The sequence below is a fragment of the Felis catus genome, chromosome A3, assembly GCF_018350175.1.
Source record: "Felis catus isolate Fca126 chromosome A3, F.catus_Fca126_mat1.0, whole genome shotgun sequence".
Lineage (NCBI taxonomy): Eukaryota > Metazoa > Chordata > Mammalia > Carnivora > Felidae > Felis > Felis catus.
In genome coordinates, this window is record NC_058370.1 from 101,620,425 (window position 1) to 101,640,609 (window position 20,185).

The following is a 20,185-nucleotide window of genomic DNA, read 5'->3' on the forward strand; positions in this document are numbered from 1 at the left end:
TGACCTGAGTCAAAATCAAGAGTCAAATGCTCAACCGACTGAACACCCAGATGCCCCAGTCATTTGTGTATTTTAATTCTGAGACATGCCTAATCTTTTACTAAACATGTGAAAAATTTAAAAATTATTAAACAGGTTACTTTTTTGATATGTCATTTTGAAAATAGTAAGCTTCATTGATTGAGAAAATTTATGCTATGAGGACACTCACTGAGCATCTCATTCCTCACCTATATCACATATTTTGAGATTTATTGTACTAGAATAGAGAGAGAAGCTAATCATATGAATTACTTAAAAATGTTTTTAAGCATTACTAAAATAACAATAAAATAAAACAAATTAAGAATTGTAGTTTGAGATCTCTCTGCCAGTCACCATACTAGAAGTGGCCTCATGTTCAATCTTCTTGGCAGTTCTTTGGCATCGATAAGATCCTCCTCCTCACTTCAATAGAGAACTCTTCCCCTTTCTATGGGAGAGATGAGAGAAACACAAAAATAGCCAAGGCATAACACAAAATAACACAAAAGCAGCCAAAGATAAGGGCAGTGGCCCTTTCCAAGGCCCCAGCCATGGCGTGGCCCGACAAAGATTCGGCTTCTGATTGGAAGAGGCAGTCTGGGAAACAGCTTTGACGCCGAAACGTTGGGATTTCCAGAGGGATGTCAATGACTTCCATCCAAAGACCATCAGGAATCTGCCCGGACTTGAACAAGTTGGGTTTACATCCAGTTGCAAAGAGGGAGAAGACATCCGATGAGAAGCGTTTAGAAGAATGGGGAATCAAAAAGTATTTATTTCTGAAGTATTTAGAATGATTTGATCGTTATATAGTTGTGTCTGAGGGATGGGACGAGCCTGGGGTCCTCCTCCTCTAGTGCCATCTTTCCCATATGCTTTCAAAAATTATTTATTATAGGCTTTGGGTTTGTATTAGGTGATTTGAGGGTGGGTTCAAGGAAGCGAGGCTTTGCTCTGGATTGGACACTTTCAGGAAACAGAGGACTCGGTAAAGGGGCTCGAGAATTCTTGTCAATCAGGCAGGAGGAATAATACGTTTAGGGCCGTGTTTGGTCATTCCTGTGTTTTGGACGATGTTCGTGGTTTGTGTGTCTTCAGACATAAATAGCTGCTTGCCTTACTTTTGTCGCGATCCATCGTGATCACAGCAGTCTTGTCCGACGTGAGTATTCTCTGAACTCGTTGATGTTCAGCTGGAGAACGCCACGTCCTCAGGGCGGGTACAGCCTCCAGATCAGGGGCCCCGTTTCACGTTCTTCAAGGAATTCAAGACATTGTTTGAAATAGAGACTACCCCCCAAATTCCGGTATATAACTTGCCTCTTTAGAAGCCCATCCCATTTCTCTCCAGGTGTGCAGAGGCCACAGGGCTCAGGGATTGAAAACATGAACTCCGGCCACAGGAAGCTGGGGCCGCAATCCTGTCTCTGTCGCTTAATAGCTGTGTGAGGCCCTAAGCACGTCACTTATCCCTTCTGTGCCTCATTTTCCTCGTTTACAAAATGGGGAGAGTAAGGATTCATACTGAAGGACTGGGGTGAAGCAGTCGGGACGTAACCCAGCAGTTGTGCTCTGTTGTTACCATCGTCACCAAATGGCCAGGCAATTCTCAAGTGCCTGGCTGCTTGTAGGTGCGTCCAGCTGCTGTCATTTCTCTTGTGCCCTCCTCTTCCCTGTCTGTGCTGCACACTTCTCCCACACTGGTCTTCTTTTAAAAAAAAAAAAAAATTAATGTTTGTTTATTTTTGAGAGAGAGAGAGAGAGAGAGAGAGAGAGAGAGACAGAGCATGAGTGGGGGAGGGGCAGAGGGAGAGGGAGACCCAGAATCCGAAGCAGGCTCCGGGCTCTGAGCGGTCAGCCCAGAGCCTGACGTGGGGCTCGAACTCACTAACTGTGAGATCGTGACCTGAGCCAAAGTTGGATACTTGACTGACGGAGCCACCCAGACCCCCCCCCCCCCCACGATGGTCTTCTTTAAGAAGTCCCTTTCATCATGTTCTGTTGAGGGACATGCTCCGCCCTCATTCTTGTTTAGTGAGCAGATGCGACGGGCCAGGCATTGGGCTGAGCTGGGAATTTACAGCATTTTAGTCCATTCTCCTGCAGGGTAGGTATTTTGAATCCCCATCTTACCACTTGAGAAGGATACCGAGAAGATAGTATAAGGAACTTCTCCGAGGGCACGTGGTTTTTCAGTGGCAGAGCTGGGTTCAAATGCAAAATCTTCTGACTCTCAAAAAGAACACTATTGCAGGGTCTAGCACTTGTAAGTCTAGTCCGGCAGGCTCGGGAGAGGCAAAGGGCAGTTCAGATCTTTTGGGGAAGCAAAAAAAAAAAAAAGGGCGCACCTAAATAAAGACATGGAAATAGCATCAGTTATGTGACAAATACCTGCTGGAGTGTTATAAATACTCAGAGAGAGAGGGGTGTGGGTGAGCGTGAGCGGGCAGGAAGTGGTTGCTGCCAGAGGTCGAAGGTTACCTGAACCTTCAGAGATGGGCCAGATTTGGACAAAACGAGGCTCTGCATTTAAGACTTGATTTCACCACATCTCTTCTGCCATTTGTGTAGTCCCCTGTCAATACCAGATGGCCCTCCCTTCTGCACCCCTTACCTGTGCTTGCTCACCCTCCCTTTGGGCCCCTGCCCCTCCTCCCTGTCACCAGTTTGTAAAATTCAGATGGCAGAAACCTTGTGCTTTCCATCTCCTATTGTCACCATGACAATGCCCCCTTCCTCCTTCTCCCCCCCGCCCCCCTCCCCCCACCCCGGGGACTGGACACGCACAGCATCTGACCCGGTGTCTTGCTCACCCAAGGCAGCCTCCAGCAGCTGCTTTTGAACAAATGAAGCAGCAGACTCCAAGTTCTTATACCAGTTTAGCAATTTCACCGGCATTTTTGGTATCGATTCACATGAACTGTGAATCACATCTACCATTCTGCATGCACCCCAGGCTGGGCCCTGACTGGCTCTCTGCACTTGTACAAGTCTCTGAAAGACCCTGGTCCTGGCCTCCCGCCTCTAGAAAAAGCTAAGGGTGGGGTGCCTGGCTGACTCAATCAGTTAATCTCACAGTTCGCGGGTTCGAGCCCCGCCTCGGGCTCTGTGCTGATAGCCCAGAGCCTGGAGCCTGCTTCAGATTCTGTGTCTCCCTCTCTCTCTGCCCCTCCCTGACTTGTTCTCTCTCTCTCTCTCTCTCTCTCTCTCTCAAAAATAAATAAAACATCAAAAAAAAAAATAAAGGCATAAAGCTAGGAGTGGCCTGGCCATAGTCTCCTTGTAGTTGAGTATAAGAACCATAAGAATCTCTGGGGCGCCTGGGTGGCTCAGTCAGCTGGGCTTCCTACTCTTGGTTTTGGCTCAGGTCATGATCTCACGTTTTGTGAGCTCAAACCCCGCATCGTGCAGTGTGGAAACTGCCTGGGATTCTCTCTCTCTTCCTCTCTCTGTCTCTCTGTCCTTCCCATGCATGCTACCTCTCTCTCAAAATGAATAAATAAACTTAGAAAATATTAAAAAGAATCATAAGACTCTCGTGAGGCTTGTTAAAAGGTAGATTCTGGGCTTGGCTCCTACTCCCAAAGATTCCGACACGGAGGGTGGCAGCAAAAATCTAGGTGTTAACATATATCCAGGGGACTCTGAAGCAACCGGTCACTAGGCTGCCCTTGGAGAAAGCCTGCTCTAGGTGACCCGGCTAGTTGCTATGAATCTAGAATGGAAAAGGTTGACAAACCCTGTGTTGGGGGCCGGTGAAGGCATCTGTGCAGGGACAGACCTCTCTGAAGCACTAACCCGTCTTAATTTTCAGAGTTGTCCACTTGAAAGCTAATGACCCAGTTGTGTGCGTCCCCAGGGGAAATCTAGAAGAGCGAAACTGACGCGCTCTAGTGTCCTGCCCCCTCCGGCCCCCTCCCGAAGATGTGGGGCCTCTTGCCCCCTGAGCTGTGCGGCAGGGGCTGATTCTGATTAACTCCACAGGATCTGTTTTTGTTTGTTTGTTTGTTCTTCACCTGAAGGGGTGTCCGTTTCTGCTGAGGGCCCTCCCAGCTGAGGCACCCTGTTTGGGAAAGGCGGGAGTTTGCTAAGCCCTTTGGAGGCTCATGGCTCCTGGAGAGGGATCGGTATCCCCATTGCTCTGGGAGGAGGCCTTTGTAGTGTCGTCTTGCTGTTTGTGTTTCAGGCTCTAAGGGAAGGTTTGCTCCTAATTAAAGGCATAAATGCTTTAATCCCTGGCCTGAGGGCTTCCCATAGCGCATTAGCCGTATTAGGAAGGAAATGGATTGTAATCCCTTTAATATAAGCCTGGAGGAACTCGAAGGCTTCTGGTTTGGGAAAAGAATTTCCTCCTGTGATTTAACAATATTAACATGCTGAATTTGCATAGACAGAAACTTGGGGCCCAGCTTTCCCTCCAGAAGGAGCCAAACTGATTCTCCCTCAAATGAATGACTGCTACGATAATTAGGCTCCTACAGCATACCAGCTCAGATGCCAAGGCATTGTACCTATTTTTCTCCTTTAGTTTTGTCATCCAACCGTGTCCATATGTAGTTTCTCAAAAAGGAAATGAAGATAGAGAGGTGAATGTTCTCACGGAAGGAAGGAGGGGAGGATCTCGTTGAGAGCCTTCCGTGTGCCCTGTGCTTTGCGGATTCTGCTTATTGATTGCTGTCCACACAATATATTTGTGTGTGCTTTTAAACGTTTACTTCACCCTAACCACGTTTTTGGAAACACACTCATGTTGGTTTCTAGCGTGCCACGTAGTTTGTCTTCCTCTATACAATTTGAACCCAACGCCCGTATTTAGGCTTTAAAAAAGCAAACAAGATTTGTTTTCTGGTTTATTTTTCATCCCTTACCAATGTTGAAAAGATCCCCCTTCATGCTGCTGGAGGAGACAGCAAGAACCATGAGAAACTTACCTGTGCTGCTTCAGAAAAACAACAGGGAATGCACGGTGGGAACTTGAACATCGGGACATGGCGATCCAGCAGTGCGTCCGTGTGAGCTTACGACGCGTCGTAGCTATGTTGTAGCCTAGACGGAGGAAGAAATGGGGGCACTGAGGCTCTCGGCGTGAATCTGCCCACGGTGGCTAGCCATGGGGTGGCCCATCTGAGGCCTCGGCCCTGCTCCTGTAGGTTAATGCATTGACGTTGCTGCATGAACTCTGAAGCCCAGAGATTCTGCAGAAACCTGACCGCAGTGGAAGTGGCAAATGCCAGAAACTAAAAAAAAAAAAAAAAGGCTGAGTACATGGACCCCTTCACCTTTTCACTCCCGTGGCCTTATTTCCCTTCCTGCTGCCCTTTTAGAGAGGCAGAAGAAAGCTCTTTAGGGCAGGCTCTCACCGCAGGGCTGTGTGGGAGGGAGCTATGCTCCCCAAACGTGGCAAATCCTCTCTGTTAGCTTCAAATACCGCCTGTGTCACCAGCAGTTCCAGAGTGGGTATCACAGGTCCAGAGCTTTCTTCTGGGGGCTATAGATTCTCTTACCCACTTAGAAGCCACACAGGCCGCACAAATGCAATATTTGTCTTACTCCCCAAGCTGGCTCCTCTGCTGGCGTTTCCTACCTTGCCAAAGGGGGACCAACCCCCAGCGGCTCATCCTCCAAATCTGGGAGCCGTCTTTGATACTTCTGTCTTGCTCCTGCTGATTCCTGATAATGAATTCTATAGAGTTTGGGGTGACTGGGCGGTTCAGTTGGTTACGTGTCCAACTCTTAAAATCAGATCGTGATCTCAAGGTTATGAGATCGAGCCCCACACTGGGCTCTGCACTGAGTTTGAAGCCTGATTGGGATTCTCCCTCTCCCTCTCTCCCTGCCCCTTCCCCGCTTGCGTTCTCTCTCTCAAAATAAATACATAAACATTGAAAAAAGTCTATAGAGTTTACTTCCAAAATGCCTCTTGAACCTGCCCATTCTTCTCCCTATCACTGTCATCTCCTCTGACCTGTCCCAGCCGCCACCATCAGCTAGTGGCCTGCAAACTCCTTGCCTGGATCCTATCTCACCCTCCCCCCCCCCCCCCAGGCCATTGTCCATCAGTGATCTTTTTGATATGTTGTTTCATCCTTCTGCTTTAATTCCCCAGTACTTCCCATTATTTTCAGGATAAAACCCACCAATCCCCGTGTACCCCACTGGACAAACCACCCCCACCCCAGCCTCATCTGGAGTCAGTCGCACCTGTCTCTCCTCACTCTGCCCTAGTAGAACAGCCTCTGTCTTCCACACAAGACAGGGCTCCCTCGAGTCCTACAGCAGTCACACAGGCCAGAGCATTCGCCTTCCTCCCTAGGACTGAGTTATAATGTCACTACTTGGCGCAGGTCTCCCCTCTAAAACTGGATCAGGTCCCCGCACCCAACTTCTCTTCGATGGCATTGTCACCGTTGTATTTAAAGACTCACTTACATAATATATTTCTCTATCGCTAAGCTGTAACTTCATGAAGGCAGAGACCACTTCTGTGTTACGTCACCACTCTGATCACAGGCCCTGTACAACGTCTGGTCCAGAGCAGAGACTCAGAAAACATGGGTAAACACTGGCATGAAGAGCCACCAAGTACCGTCACAGACTTATTATCCATTTGGTTTTCTTTTTTTTTTTTTTTAATTTTTTTTTTAATGTTTATTTATTTTTGAGACAGAGAGAGATAGAGCATGAACGGGGGAGGGTCAGAGAGAGAGGGAGACACAGAATCCAAAGCAGGCTCCAGGCTCCGAGCTGTCAGCACAGAGCCCGACGCGGGGCTTGAACTCACAGACTGTGAGATCATGACCTGAGCCGAAGTCGGACGCTCAACTGACTGAGCCACCCAGGTGCCCCATCCATTTGGCTTTCTACATTCATTTCAGGTGGAAATCACATACCTGTTTTACAGATGATCAAACTGGTTTCTGCTGAACTTACCTGATTTACCCAAAGGCGTAAAGATACCAAGTATCAGGATTTGAAGTCAGGACTCCACTTGGTTTTATTTTCCTGGAAATATATCCTTGCGGCACAAAAGCCTCTTGTTGTGGCCCGGCTGTCCCTTCCGCTTGTATCTCTGCCGCGATTGCATTCTTTACCGAGTTCTTTACCATTTCCTTCAGTGTTATTACGTTCACAAGCACTTCTTAAATTCTTACATCTAAGGGACAGTGCACTGAGGGATAAAAACGTGACTAACACCAAGTTCTTTACCTGAAGGACACCACAGTTTGCTAGGAGAAATAACTACTTTCTCTCTCCAACCTTGGATTTGCTGGAACTGTTTTAGCTGTAAGTTGTGCAAACTCCACTAAAACTGGCTCCAGCAGGAAAAGGAATACATCGGCTCATACAAACTGCAAAGTCTGAATGTAGTTTAAGCTTCAGGCATGGTTGTATCCAGGGGCTTGGTGTCCTCGTGATACAGTCACTTTCTGTCTCCATCTCTTGGGTCTTCTCATTGGGTCTGCTCATTTTCTTCTTTGGCCAGGCTCCCTTCGACTGGTGGCAAAGATGCCCTCGGACAGCTCCAGGCTCCAACAGTTCTTAGTGCCTGCTATCTCGGAAAGAGAGAGATGCTTTGCCAGGAGCTGGCATGATGCTCATCAGCCCACCTTGGGTCACGAGCCTCTCCTTGAATCAATCGTGGTGGCCTAAGGGATGGAATATTGCTCACTGTTGAATCTGCACAGTTCAGAACGGTGCCCAACACAAAATAGTGCTCCATACATATTGGTTGGATAAATGAGAAGCATCTAGTAAAGAGAACAAGGAGAGCTTCATGGGAGAGGTGGCCCTTAAAAAGAGTGACTAATTTTTATTGTGGTAAATATATATAACCTAAAATTTACCATTTTAAATGTACAATTTGGTGGTTTAAGTATGTTTGCAATACTATGCCATCATTGCCACTAGCCATTTCCAGAAAGTTTTTATCTTCTTAAAACTCTGTACTCGTTCCTCCCAACCCCTGACAACCACCACTCTACTGCCTGTCTCTCTGATTTTTAAAAATCTTTTTTTAACATTCACTTATTTTCGAGACAGAGAGAGACAGAGCACGAGTGGGGGAGGAACAGAGAGAGAGGAAGACACGGAATCCGAAACAGGCTCCAGGCTCTGAGCCATCCGCACAGAGCCTGACTTGGGGCTCAAATTCATAGACTGCGAGATAATGACCTGAGCTGAAGTCGGACGCTCAACTGACTGAGCCACCCAGGTGCCCCTCTGTCTGATTTTGACATCTCTAGGCACCTCTTATAAGTGGAATCCTACGATATTTGTCCTTTGTGGTCTCACTTATTTCACTTAGCATAATGTTCTCAAGGTTCATCCATGTTGCAGCACGTGCCCCGATCTTCTTTTTAAAACTGAATAATAGGGGCACCTGGGTGGCTCAGTCGGTTAAGTGTCTGACTTGGGCTCAGGTCATGAGCTCGTGGTTCACAAGTTCGAGCCCCGTGTCGGGTTCTGTGCTGACAGCTCGGAGCCTGGAGCCTGCTTCCGATTCTGTGTCTCCCTCTCTCTCCGACCCTCCCCCATTCATGCTCTGTCTCTCTCTGTCTCAAAAATAAATAAACCTTAAAAACAAAACAAAACAAAAAAGCCCTGAATAATATTTGAACAAAGGGAAAAAGAGACAAACCAAAAAAACCAGACTCCTAACTATAGAGAACAAACTGGTGGTTACCAGAGGGGAGGTGGACGGGAGATGTGTGAAACAGCTGATGGGGTTTAAGGAGGGCGCTTGTGAGGAGCACTGAGTGATGTATACAAGTGTTGACTCACTGTATTGTACATCTGCAACAAGTATAACACTGCATGTTAACTACACTGGAATTAACAATTTTTAACTTTTTACAAAACAGAATAGTATTCCATTATGTGTATGTATCACGTTTCGTTTATTTATTCACCTGTTGATGGATATTGGGGTTGTTTGCATCTTTTGGCTATTGTGAATACTGCTGCCATGAACATGGTCGGGCAAGTATGTGTTCGAGCTCCTGCTTTCAATTCTTTGGGGCACACACTCAAAGGAAGAATTGCAGGATCATATGGTAATTCTGTTTAGGTGTGATTTTTGGAGGAACCGCCATCTTGTCTTCCACAGTGGCTGTGCCACCTTCCGATTCCCACCAGGGGCACACAAGGGCTCCAGTTTCTCCGTATCTTTGTCGACATTTATTACGTTTCATTTTTGGATTCTAGCCATCCTAAAGGGCGTGAAAGAGGGTGAAATTTTGACAGAGGATGGACAAGCCAGCCTTTCAGCCAACAGAGGCCTGCCTGGAGGGGCTATGGTATGCAGTGGATTGAGTCACGCAAGGTCTGATGTCAAAACCCATGTGGGGTTCTGTTTACCTTCCTTTCCTGGAAACGACCGACTGTAGAGTACCGTAAAGGCCCTGCCTCCCATGTACCTTCCAATGCTGCTGCTAGAGCTCATGCTGGCTCAGGTGTGCTGGAACATCAGTGACTTGCTCTGAGAGGCTGAGTCAGGGGCAGACACCCGGGAGGTGAGCTGGCCACCCATCACAATGACCAGGGGCTGTGATCAAAGCAGCCTGCATCACACAGGTCAGGGTTCATCTCAAAGACAGGTGTGGTGGAGGGGCACAGAGACAGGACTCTTCACGAGGCAGGGGCACCTGGAGTTGGAAGGACAGGAACATCGTCATCTGCTTGGTAGAAGGAGGGGTAGGTGCTGTTTGCACTGAAGCTGGCCCCCAGCCCCAGGAGGGGAGCTCTTTATGCACAAAAAGGAGGGGGCGTAGGGACTTTTTGAGGTCTGGCAACCACCCCACTGGGTCACAGCCCACTGAATGGAATAGGCTCGGGGCAGTGTTCCATGGGAATGAAATGGAGTACCAGTCAAGAGCCTAGGGGTCCATGCACACAAGACAGGGTGAGCTCAGATTGCTCCCCAGTGCCCAGCTGTGAGGCTCCCCGCTAAAACTTCAGGGCTGGGGGGGCGAGGGGCAGGATTGGACCTACCTGCGGCTATCATTCAACTGGGAATGCAGAACCTTGCTTCTTCACCCTGGATGCTCCCGATCCCTGCTGGAAAACATGATTTGTGCTTCTGAATCAGGGCACCTGTAAGTCCTAGGCCCGTGGCTTGCTTCCTCAGTGCAGCGTTATGTGGGTAGCTTGAAATGGGCCATGGTGGGAGCATTTGCACGACAGAAATGCAGAAATCGGTAAACGCTTATTTATTTGCCTCCAAAGGTGGTTGTTAAATATTTACCAGCACACGACTTGCCCTGCTTGAGAGGTGAATCCGATGTTCTCATCGGCTCAGGTTCGGTCTGGGGCCTGCTCATGCCCCTTTGTCCCAGGACCCCTGTCCACCTGCCCATTGATCCCTGCTGCCATCAACCCCTGGGTGACTGAGTCATGTGCAGGCTGGGGCTGAGAGGATTGGGGCAGTTGTGCTCGGTTGGCACAGCTTTGGGGACAATGGCTGTTTCCCCGGCATGTGACAGAAGCAGGGCTAACCAACTTGTTTGTGTCTAGGTCATCTGCCATGGCAGGTGTGGTGTACTCCAGACAGGTGAGTGTTGTGGCTTTCTGTCTGTCCCTTGTGGCCACTTCGAGGTTGGGCAGCTTTAACAAACAGGCCCAGGCGCTTTGGGGATCCCTATGATGATCATTCTGAAATGGTGGGGTTTTTTTTTCTTGTTTTTCTTTTTTTTGTTTTTTTTTTTAAATTTTTTTTTTCAACGTTTATTTATTTTTGGGACAGAGAGAGACAGAGCATGAACGGGGGAGGGGCAGAGAGAGAGGGAGACACAGAATCGGAAACAGGCTCCAGGCTCTGAGCCATCAGCCCAGAGCCCGACGCGGGGCTCGAACTCGCGGACCGCGAGATCGTGACCTGGCTGAAGTCGGACGCTTAACCGACTGCGCCACCCAGGCGCCCCTTTTTCTTGTTTTTTAACCAGTAGGGGAAAGCTAACGATTTGCAATGTTCTGAGGGTTCATTTACGTATTCAGCATGCATGTATTAGGTATCGTGGGTGTGTCGGTCCCTGTGCTGGGTTTTGAGGCTGCAGAGATGTCCAAGATTAGGTCCTAACCTTGTGTGCTTCATTAAATCCATTACAATTCGCCACGATAAGTGCTGCAACAAGGGACGTAAAATGTTGTATGAAAGCGGAGGAGAAAAAGTTTAATTGGGGGGAGGTGAGGAATGAAGGAGTGGGATAGATGTTTGGGGGCGAAATTTAATCTGGGTTTTGGAGAATGTGTAGGAGTTTGCCAGTCCGTGAGGAGTACCACTGGTGTTTCCGGCGGGAGATAAGATCATGTGCACCTGTGAAGAGTAGACTGTAGCGAGGCTGGTGTACAGAGGGCATGGGGGGGGAGCCAAGTGGGATGAGGTGGTAGAGGTCAGTAGAAGCCAGATTGTGAAGGGCTCTGAATGCCAAGCCCAAAAGTTGGTCTTGGTCCTGTAGACCATGAGAAGCCACGACTGCCTTTAGGTGGAAGAATGGCAAGACGGGATCTCTTGTTTTGTAATCTCCCCTGCCCTTTAGGCCCCTGTGGACTTAGATATATACCAGAGCTCTTACATGATTGACTATCAACCCTACGGGAAGCACAAATACTCCAGGGTCACACTACAAGAGGTAAGGAGTCGCTGGGTCTTGTCTTTTCTTCAATGGCCGACTGAAGTCATCTTTACTGCATTTGTATTATGAGCGTGGATATTGGGGGCACTTACTTAGAACAATAGCTGATGCCAGGAGATCTAAAGAAGTCTTTTATGTGTATGTTTTGTGAGTATGTATGCTTTAAAATGTACATCAACTCTAGGGGCGCCTGGGTTGCTCAGTTGGTTAAGCGGCCGACTTCAGCTCAGGTCGTGATCTCGCGGTCCGTGAGTTCGAGCCCTGCGTCAGGCTCTGTGCTGACAGCTCAGAGCCTGGAACCTGTTTCAGGTTCTGTGCTTCCCTCTCTCTGACCCTCCCCCGTTCATGCTCTGTCTCTCTCTGTCTCAAAAATAAATAAACGTTAAAAAAAATAAAAAAAATAAAATAAAATGTACATCAACTCTAAGTCATGCATGCAAAAGAGTGTAAATAATATACGTTTACAATTTAAATAACATTGACAAAACAAACACCAATGTACCCATTATCAGCCAGCTTAAAACATAGCACGTTAGAAGTACCAGAGAGCCCTAGTGAACCCCTCCCTGCTCCCACCTCCTCCCACCTCCAGACGTAGCCACTATTCTGAATTTTGGGTTAATCATTCCCGTGTGTGTGTGTGTGTGTGTGTGTGTGTGTGTGTGTGTGTTTATTTTAAGTTTATTTATTTATTTCTGAAAGAGAGGCAGAGGCAGAAAGGGAATCCCAAGCAGGCTCCTCACTGTCAGTGCAGAACCTGACGTGGGGCTCGAACTCACGAACCGTGAGATCATGACCTGAGCCAAATCAAGAGTCGGATGCTCCACCAACTGAGCCACCCAGGCTCCCCTCCCTTGTGTGTTTCTTTAAAAAATAGCTTTACTCTATATGTATGTGTCCCTTCAAACAAATTGTTTAGGTTTGCCTTTTGAGCTTTATTATATATTGGATCATACTATTCATCCTCTTCTGTGACTTTTATTTTTTGCTGAACATTGTATTTTATATAATATATTATTCATTTCTGCTGTGTGGTACTACACTGCATGAATGTGCCACCATGCCTGTCCCGTTGGCCATCTGGGTTTTTACTTTTTTGTTACCCCTCCCCACTGCCCAGTGCTGCAATGCGGATTGCACAGCCTAATGTATCCACCACCCCGGGAGTGGAATTGCTGGTCACAGGTAACGTCGCTATTTGCCAAAGTTGTTACATCGATGCAGCAGAGACAGTCAGTTCTGTAACTCTCCAACCTTGCCATAAACTTGGTATTGATAGACTTTCAGAGGTTTGCTGATTTGGTTGGTTTGAAATAATATTTTCTTGTGATCCCGTGTTTCCGGATATTTATTATTCTGTGAGATGTCTGTCCTGCCTTTTGCCCATTTTTTTTTAAGTGGGATGTTTGTCTTTTTCTTATTAATTTGTAGGAGTTCTTTACATATTCTAGACATGTTTCATTTGTTAGTTATATGAAGTGGCAAAAGTTCACAGGCTGTGGTTCATCTTTTCACTTCCTCTCAGTGAATCGCAATTCTTACCCAATTCTTACTGGCAAAATATAGCATCTTTCCCTGTATCATCTGCTCTTTTGAAGTCTTAAGAAATCCTTTCCTATTTCGAGGTTTCGCCCCTAAAAATAAGGTCTAGACAAACAAAGGGGACAATTTCTGGGATATAGTATTTGGTGGAAGCAAAGTGCAGAGTGGGATTATAATGTGCATTTGTGTACAAACCAAGGGTGTGTGGAACTTCATTATATGTTTATATGTACATAAACTATATCTAAAAAGATACATGGGGCACCTGAGTGGCTTAGTCGGTTAGGCGTCTGACTCTTGATTTCGACTCAAGTCATGATCTCTCAGTTTGTGAGTTCAAGCCCTGAGTTAGTCTCTGTGCTGACAGAGGGGAGCCTGCTTGGGATACTGTCTCCCTCTCTCTCTGCTCCTCCCCTGTTCACTCTCTCTCTCAAAAATAAATAAAATAAACATTAAAAAAAGAAGAAGAAGAAGAAGAAGAAGGGCACCTGAGTGACTCAGTCGGTTGAGCATCTGACTTCTGCTCGGGTTCTGATCTGGAGGTTCATGAGTTCAAGCCCCACACTGGGCTTGCTGTTGTCAGCACAGAGCCTGCTTTGGATCCTCTGTCCCCTTCTCTCTCCCTCTGCCCCTCCCCTGCTTGCACTCTCTCTCAAAAATAAATAAAACATTACAAAAAATTTTTTAATAAATTAAAAAAACCCTTTGTATTATTTCAGTATTGCCCTCAGTCATATACATTACCATTCAAAAACTAATTTAATTTTTTTTTAAGAGAGAGAGAGCATGAGTCGGGGAGAGGGGCAGAGGGAAAGAGAGAGAATCCTAAGCGGGCGTCACACAGAGCATGGGGCTGGATCCCACCACCCTGGAATCACAACCCAAGCTCAGATCAAGAGTAGGACACTCAAAGGACTGAACTGCCCAGGCACCCCCAATGTTTTTTAAATAAAGAGAAGTGTGCTCCCTGGAGGATGAGGCCAAGGAGGCTTCGCCTCTCACGGAGCTCAGCTCTCGGTTCATGTGTGATTTATTTCCACAGCAAGTGAAGCTGGATGCCCAGCTCCGGGACAAAGAGTTGTACAGGCCGATCCCCAGCTCCAAGCCCAAGCTAGAGGATGGGTACCCCGCCTTCAAAACTCCTCCCATGACCGCCAGAGACCTGGGGCTCCCAGGCTTCTTCCCACCACAAGACCAAGACCGGGTGACCACGGCAGAGGGCGAAGGCAGGTTCACCGGTCTCTGCCATTCCGTGTACCCAGTTTCCCACGCTCTGTACCTGGCCCAGGGCGATCCCAACCGCGTCCACCAGAGCGCCCACTTTCTGTGCCTCCTGGAGCCCGAGCGCCAGCCTGCCGCCAAGGAGGGCAAAGGCTACTTCCTACTGCCTGGCTGCCTCTGTCCTCGTCACCACAAAGTCAAGTTCCCCGTCTTGAACCGATGGGGGCCCTTGATGCCATTTTACCAGTAGGAAGTGTGGGGCACCCGCAGGGGCACTGTGGAAACCCTCCCTGTCACCAGGCAATCCCCCACTGCCCTTGGAGAATGGACAGGAGAAGTGAAAATAAAGCCGTGGAAGATGATCCAGGAGCCCTGCCTGTTCTACTTTGCGCCCTGCCTGCCCTGGGACCACATCTCTGCCCACCTGTAGGAGGAGGAGGGGATGAGGGAAGGAGGGCAGGACGGAGGGAGAGAAGGAAAACTGGCGTCTTTGGAGGCTGGAATCCGTGTCAGTTGAGCGTCCTGCTGTAAAGATTCTTGCTGCTGCAGGCATTTACTTACGAAATGGGAAAAATCACGTTCCCCAGAGTTGTCTGGATGCTGAGTGCGATTGCAAACTGGTCCCACGCTGGAGCCACCCACAGTGACCACTTCAAGGGCGTCAGTTTACACGTTCCTTCTTGCTCAGCGGTGCTTTTGCAAACATGCATATGCCCTCTTAGGGGCACAATGCAGAAATGACACTCTTCCCTTCCAGTTCTGCCCTCTTGGCCACAGCCTGGCCACATGGTCCCACCAAACTGCAAGGAAGGCTGGGAAATATACCTTCATCCTGGGTGGCCATGTGCCGGTGAAAAACAGGAAGCCAGCAGAATAGAAGGAGAGGGTGTATTGGGGTGGACGACTGTCCATTTTTGCCACAAAACCTGAGGAGACTTGCCCATTGGAATCACACCAGAGACCTAGTGCTTCCCCAGGGAATCTCGTTAAAATGCAGATTCTGAGCCAGTCAGTCTAGGACAGGGGCAAGATTCTGCATTTCCGACAAGCTCCCAGGTGAGGCCAGCACTTCCGGACAGGGGACCATGCTTGAGTAATGAGGTCATACACAATACTCTGCACCTTCCGTTTCTCTTCACAAGCCATCACTTACAGATCTATTTTTTCTTTCTTTGTTTTTGTTTGTTTGATTTTAACAGCCTCCATGCCCAGTGTAGGGCTTGAACTCACGACCCTGAGACCAAGAGTTGCATGCTCTACCTAGTGAGCCCGTCAGCCACCCCGGATGCAATTATCGTTATTATTTTAAAGTTTATTTATTTATTTTGAGAGAGAGAGAGGGAGTAGGAATGAGGGAAGGACAGAGAGAGGAAGAGAGAGAGAATCCCAAGTAGGAGCCGAGCTGTCAGCACAGAGCCTGATGTGGGGCTCGATCTCACAAACCATGATAGATCTAATTTTTTTTTTTTAACAGCTGCCTGATATTCCATTGAATTGATGGATTGTGACGTATTGAAGGATTCTCTCATTTGTGGGCAGTGAGGCTTTTCCAGTTTCCTTCCTACAAATAATACAGCAGTAACAATTTGTGAACATATACCCTTGCTGTTTTTATTTCTGTAAGAGTCTTACAAGGGCTGGGTTTGTGCTGGGTCTGATGGGGTGGGTGTTTGCTGTTAATAGATACCATTAGTGGGGCGCCTGGGTGGCGCAGTCGGTTAAGCGTCCGACTTCAGCCAGGTCACGATCTCGCGGTCCGGGAGTTCGAGCCCCGCGTCGGGCTCTGGGCTGATGGCTCAGAGCCTGGAGCCTGTTTCCGATTCTGTGTCTCCCTCTCTCTCTGCCCCTCCCCCGTTCATGCTCGGTCTCTCTCTGTCTCAAAAAAAAAAAAAAAAATGGATACCATTAGAAGTGCCCCCATCCTCCCAGCAGTGGGTACTAGTGCCTCTTATCCCCATCTCCTTATGATGGACATTATCAATCCTTCTGATTTTTGCTAATTTGATAAATAGAAAATGCTATCTCATTGTGGTTTTAATTTGTCATTACTTGGGTACTGGTGAGATACAGGATCTCTTCTTTTTTTAAGCTTATTTATTTTGAGAGAGAGAGAGAGGAAGAAAGAGAGAGAGAGAGGGAGACAGAACACAAGTGGGGGAGGGGCAGAGAGAGTGTGAGAGAGAGAATCCCAAGCAGGCTGCACTCTGTCAGCAAGGAGCCTGACTTGGGGCTTGATCCCCAGAACCATGAGATGATGACCTAAGCTGGAAACAAATTGGTCACACTGCCAACTGAGCCTCCCAGGCACTCCCATGGTCTTTATTATATCATTTGCCATTGGGTTTCGGAGTCACATCTTTTGCCCTGAATTATCTTTTTTCTTATCAGTTTATAGGATTTTTTTTTCACATTGGCCATGCTAGTTCTTTGTATAGCACATGTTCCTAATATGTTCTCCCTGAACTTTTAAATACACAATTTAAAATATGTAATCGGAACATATTTTTTGCTAACATAAAATGAATACCTTCAGTGGAAAATGCTGCAAAGTGAAGAAAAGCACGAAGAAGAAAAAGAAATCCCCTCTAATCCCACTGCTCAGCCAGTAACTACTGGTAACATTTTGATTCCCAGCGTAGCAGATGCTCGGTCAGATCCTTGGGCTGTAGAGCCAGACAAATCTAGGGCTCCACCCATGCCTGAGTTTACTACCTAGCACCTGAGGGGTATTCTAGAAAGTGATTTCATGTCTCTGAACAGCAGTTTCCTCATCTGTAAGAGGCATTCATAATGCTCCCACCTTTTGAGTAAACACTGCACAGCATCTAAGATATAGTCAGTGCTCGGAGAGACCTTGTATAGGCATTTTTACAAATCTCATGCTGGATACGTAATTTGATTTATTTTTTTAAGTTTATTGTTGAGAGAGAGAAGAGAGAGGGAGAGACTATGCAAGAGGTGGAGGGGGGCAGGCAGAGAGAGAGGGAGAGAGAGAGAATCCCAAGCAGGCTCTGTGCTGTCAGTGGGGAGCCCTAACTCGGGGCTCAATTTCATGACTATGAGATCATGACCTGAGTCCAGATCAAGAGTCGGATGCTTAACCAACTGAGCCATCCAGGTGCCCCTGAATATGTAATTTTAAACGCTGCTTGGTCTTCGTTGCATTAGCAATAAGCATCGCCATTCAGCCTTAAAACTTTATAAATATCCTTCATGAGTTCAAGCCCTGTGTTGGATGTAGAGATTACTTAAAAATACAATCTTTTAAAAAAAAATTTTTTTTTTTCAACGTTTATTTATTTTTGGGACAGAGAGAGACAGAGCATGAACGGGGGAGGGGGAGAGAGAGAGGGAGACACAGAATCGGAAACAGGCTCCAGGCTCCGAGCCATCAGCCCAGAGCCTGACGCGGGGCTCGAACTCACGGACCGCGAGATCGTGACCTGGCTGAAGTCAGACGCTTAACCGACTGCGCCACCCAGGCGCCCCAAAAATACAATCTTAAAAAAAAAAAAAACTTTACAAACACGCTTGCATGTTCATACCGTACTTACCAGTTAGATGTTCAAGTTGTTTCCAATTATGTCTTTTTCTCTTGCAAATTAGGCTACAGAATAAACTTTTTTCCGTAGAGAAAGAAGCAAAGTTACTGTGTCAAAGTGTATGTATATATTCTCAATGAGCATTACCAAACCACGTTCTAAACAGGCGTATCTTTAATATCAAGGAATCTTTTTTAGGTGTGATGATTGCCTTTTGGTTATATTAGACTTCTTCTTTTTTTTTTTTTTTTTTTACATTTATTTATTTTTGAGAGACAGAGTGAGAACAGAGTGCAAGCAGGGGAGGGGCAGAGAGAGAGGGAGACACAGAATCCGAAGCAGGCTCCAGGCTCTGAGCTGTCAGCGTAGAGCCTGATGCGGGGCTCGAACCCACGAACCGTGAGATCATGACCTGAGCCGAAGTCGGTCACTTAACCGACTGAGCCACCCAGGTGCCCCAGTGAGATTTCATTTTGAAATACAGGAGAGATGATGTCTGAAACTTACTTTATTGATTTATTTTTTTCGTGATGCTTATTTATTTTTGAGAGAGAGAGACAGAGGCAGAGACACAGAGCTTGAGTGGGGAAGGGGCAGAAAGAGAGGAAGTCACAGAATCCAAAGCAGGCTCTAGGCTCTAAGCTGTCAGCACAGAGCCTGATGTGGGGCTCGAACTCACAGATGTGGGGCTCAAACTCATGAACCAGGGGGATCATGACCTGAGCTGAAGTCGCATACTTAACTGACTGAGCCACCCAGGTGCCTCTGAAATTTACTTTAAAATGCTGTAGCAAAGCAGTGTTACTGGAACAAGGGAATAAATAAAACAAGATCAGTGACAAAATAACTGTAGCTGGTGATGGGTGCATGGAAGTCCATCATCCTGCCTTCTTTTCCACTTTCGTGCATGTTTAAATTTTCCATCATAAACAGTAAAACAGGATGAGGCACCTGGATGGCTCAGTTGGTTGAGCACCCCGCTTCAGCTCAGGTCATGAGCTCACGTTGTGGGTTTTAGCCCCATGTCAGGTTTTGCGTTGACGGCATGGAGCCTGCTTCAGATTCTGTCTCCTTCTGTCCCTCCCCCACACACTCTCCCTTTCTCTCTCTCAAAAATAAATAACAAAAAATTAAACAGGAAGGAAAGGAGGACGGGAGGGAGGAAAAGGAAGAAAGGAAAGGAGGAAAAAAAGGAAGACGTACCTTTAGACTATGGCTAGCCATCTTTAAGTGTATTCGTTCATAATATCCTTGTCATCCTTGCTATTCTGAGTAAAAAAAAAAAAAAAAAGAGAGGAAGGAAGGCTGGAAGGAAAGGGGGATGGAAGGGGGAAGGGAGGGAGGGAAAGGAGGGGGAGGGAGGAAGGAAGAAAGGAAGGGAGGGAAGGAGGAGAGCGTGAAAGAGAAAGTCTGTTAGTTGGATAGTATAATCTTCTCCCCGGTGAGGTTGAATAATTCCACAAATGACCCTTATCTCTTCATGGGTTGCAAAATGCTTTCTCGCTAGCGTGTCCCTTCTCCTTGACCTCTTACACTCTTTCGTGAATCTGTTTTATCCAAAATGGCTTCTAGGATGTCTGTAAAAGAAAGTTTATGAGTGAAATCTCACCACTTTTCAGTGCTTGTGAACGTTTTTTCCAGTGGTGGGCCATACGGGTCCGCTGACAGTTTTAACACATAGTTACTTCCACAAAGTGATTTGGTTGCAAAAATGTAACAATAGCCACCCTTTACCCATCACCTGTTGTAAGCCAGGCTGTGTACATACATCACATTCTTCTGTCCTCACATAGGGATGAAGAGACAGAGGTTCAGGGAAGTTAAGTATCGGCCCAAAGCCACACATGGCAAAGCTAGAATCTGAACCCCAGAAGCATCTGATTCTAACCCCAGTGGTCCAGTCAGTTTTAGAGTGTTGCATGCCATTTTGTTCTAAATAAATGATAGAAAGCCCTTTAATATGATAGCTCTCTTGCTCCCTAACGTCCAAGTTTCCAAACCTGCCATTTGGTGTGAACAATTGCCCCACCAAGAGGATGGGCAGATGCAGGGCTCCCTCTGGATTCTGAATCCGAGGTGTTCAGGAGGTCACAGCCCTCGTCATGGACTTCCAAGGGCTGGAACTGGCCACGCTGAAGATCTGAAATGGATCACAGAGTCATGCCCGGACAGGTCCACGGGAGCCAGAGCAGGAAGGCTGGCTGGGACCTGGGCCCCTCGGAGCAG

The 20,185-nt window shown here is 47.3% G+C and overlaps 1 protein-coding gene and 1 long non-coding RNA gene across 8 annotated transcripts in view; one reads left to right on the plus strand and one right to left on the minus strand.

Annotated features, from left to right (window-relative positions):
- TEX37 (testis expressed 37) overlaps positions 1-14,779 on the plus strand; it is a 65,184-nt gene extending 50,405 nt beyond the window's left edge. For 2 of the 6 annotated variants that reach the window (XM_019827547.3, XM_019827549.3), the window contains 3 exons: positions 10,537-10,573; positions 11,559-11,651; positions 14,239-14,779. In XM_019827547.3, coding sequence (XP_019683106.3) covers positions 10,537-10,573; positions 11,559-11,651; positions 14,239-14,667 — 559 coding nt within the window. In that variant the 3' untranslated portion in view covers positions 14,668-14,779. Of the gene's footprint in view, positions 1-9,592; positions 10,119-10,536; positions 10,574-11,558; positions 11,652-14,238 lie in introns of those variants that run through there. The other 4 variants (XM_006930287.5, XM_003984251.5, XM_006930288.4 and 1 more) reach the window with 4 other exon arrangements.
- Positions 898-9,650, minus strand: LOC109498251. Of its 2 annotated transcripts, none has more exons than XR_006595724.1 (5): positions 9,382-9,650; positions 6,955-7,772; positions 4,956-5,070; positions 2,158-2,337; positions 898-1,732 (listed from the first exon to the last, which is right to left on the minus strand). It is a non-coding gene; the product is annotated as an uncharacterized LOC109498251 (long non-coding RNA). The 2 variants fall into 2 exon arrangements; XR_002741199.2 differs by having other exon boundaries at positions 2,158-2,372.
- Positions 14,780-20,185: the final 5,406 nt, after the last annotated feature.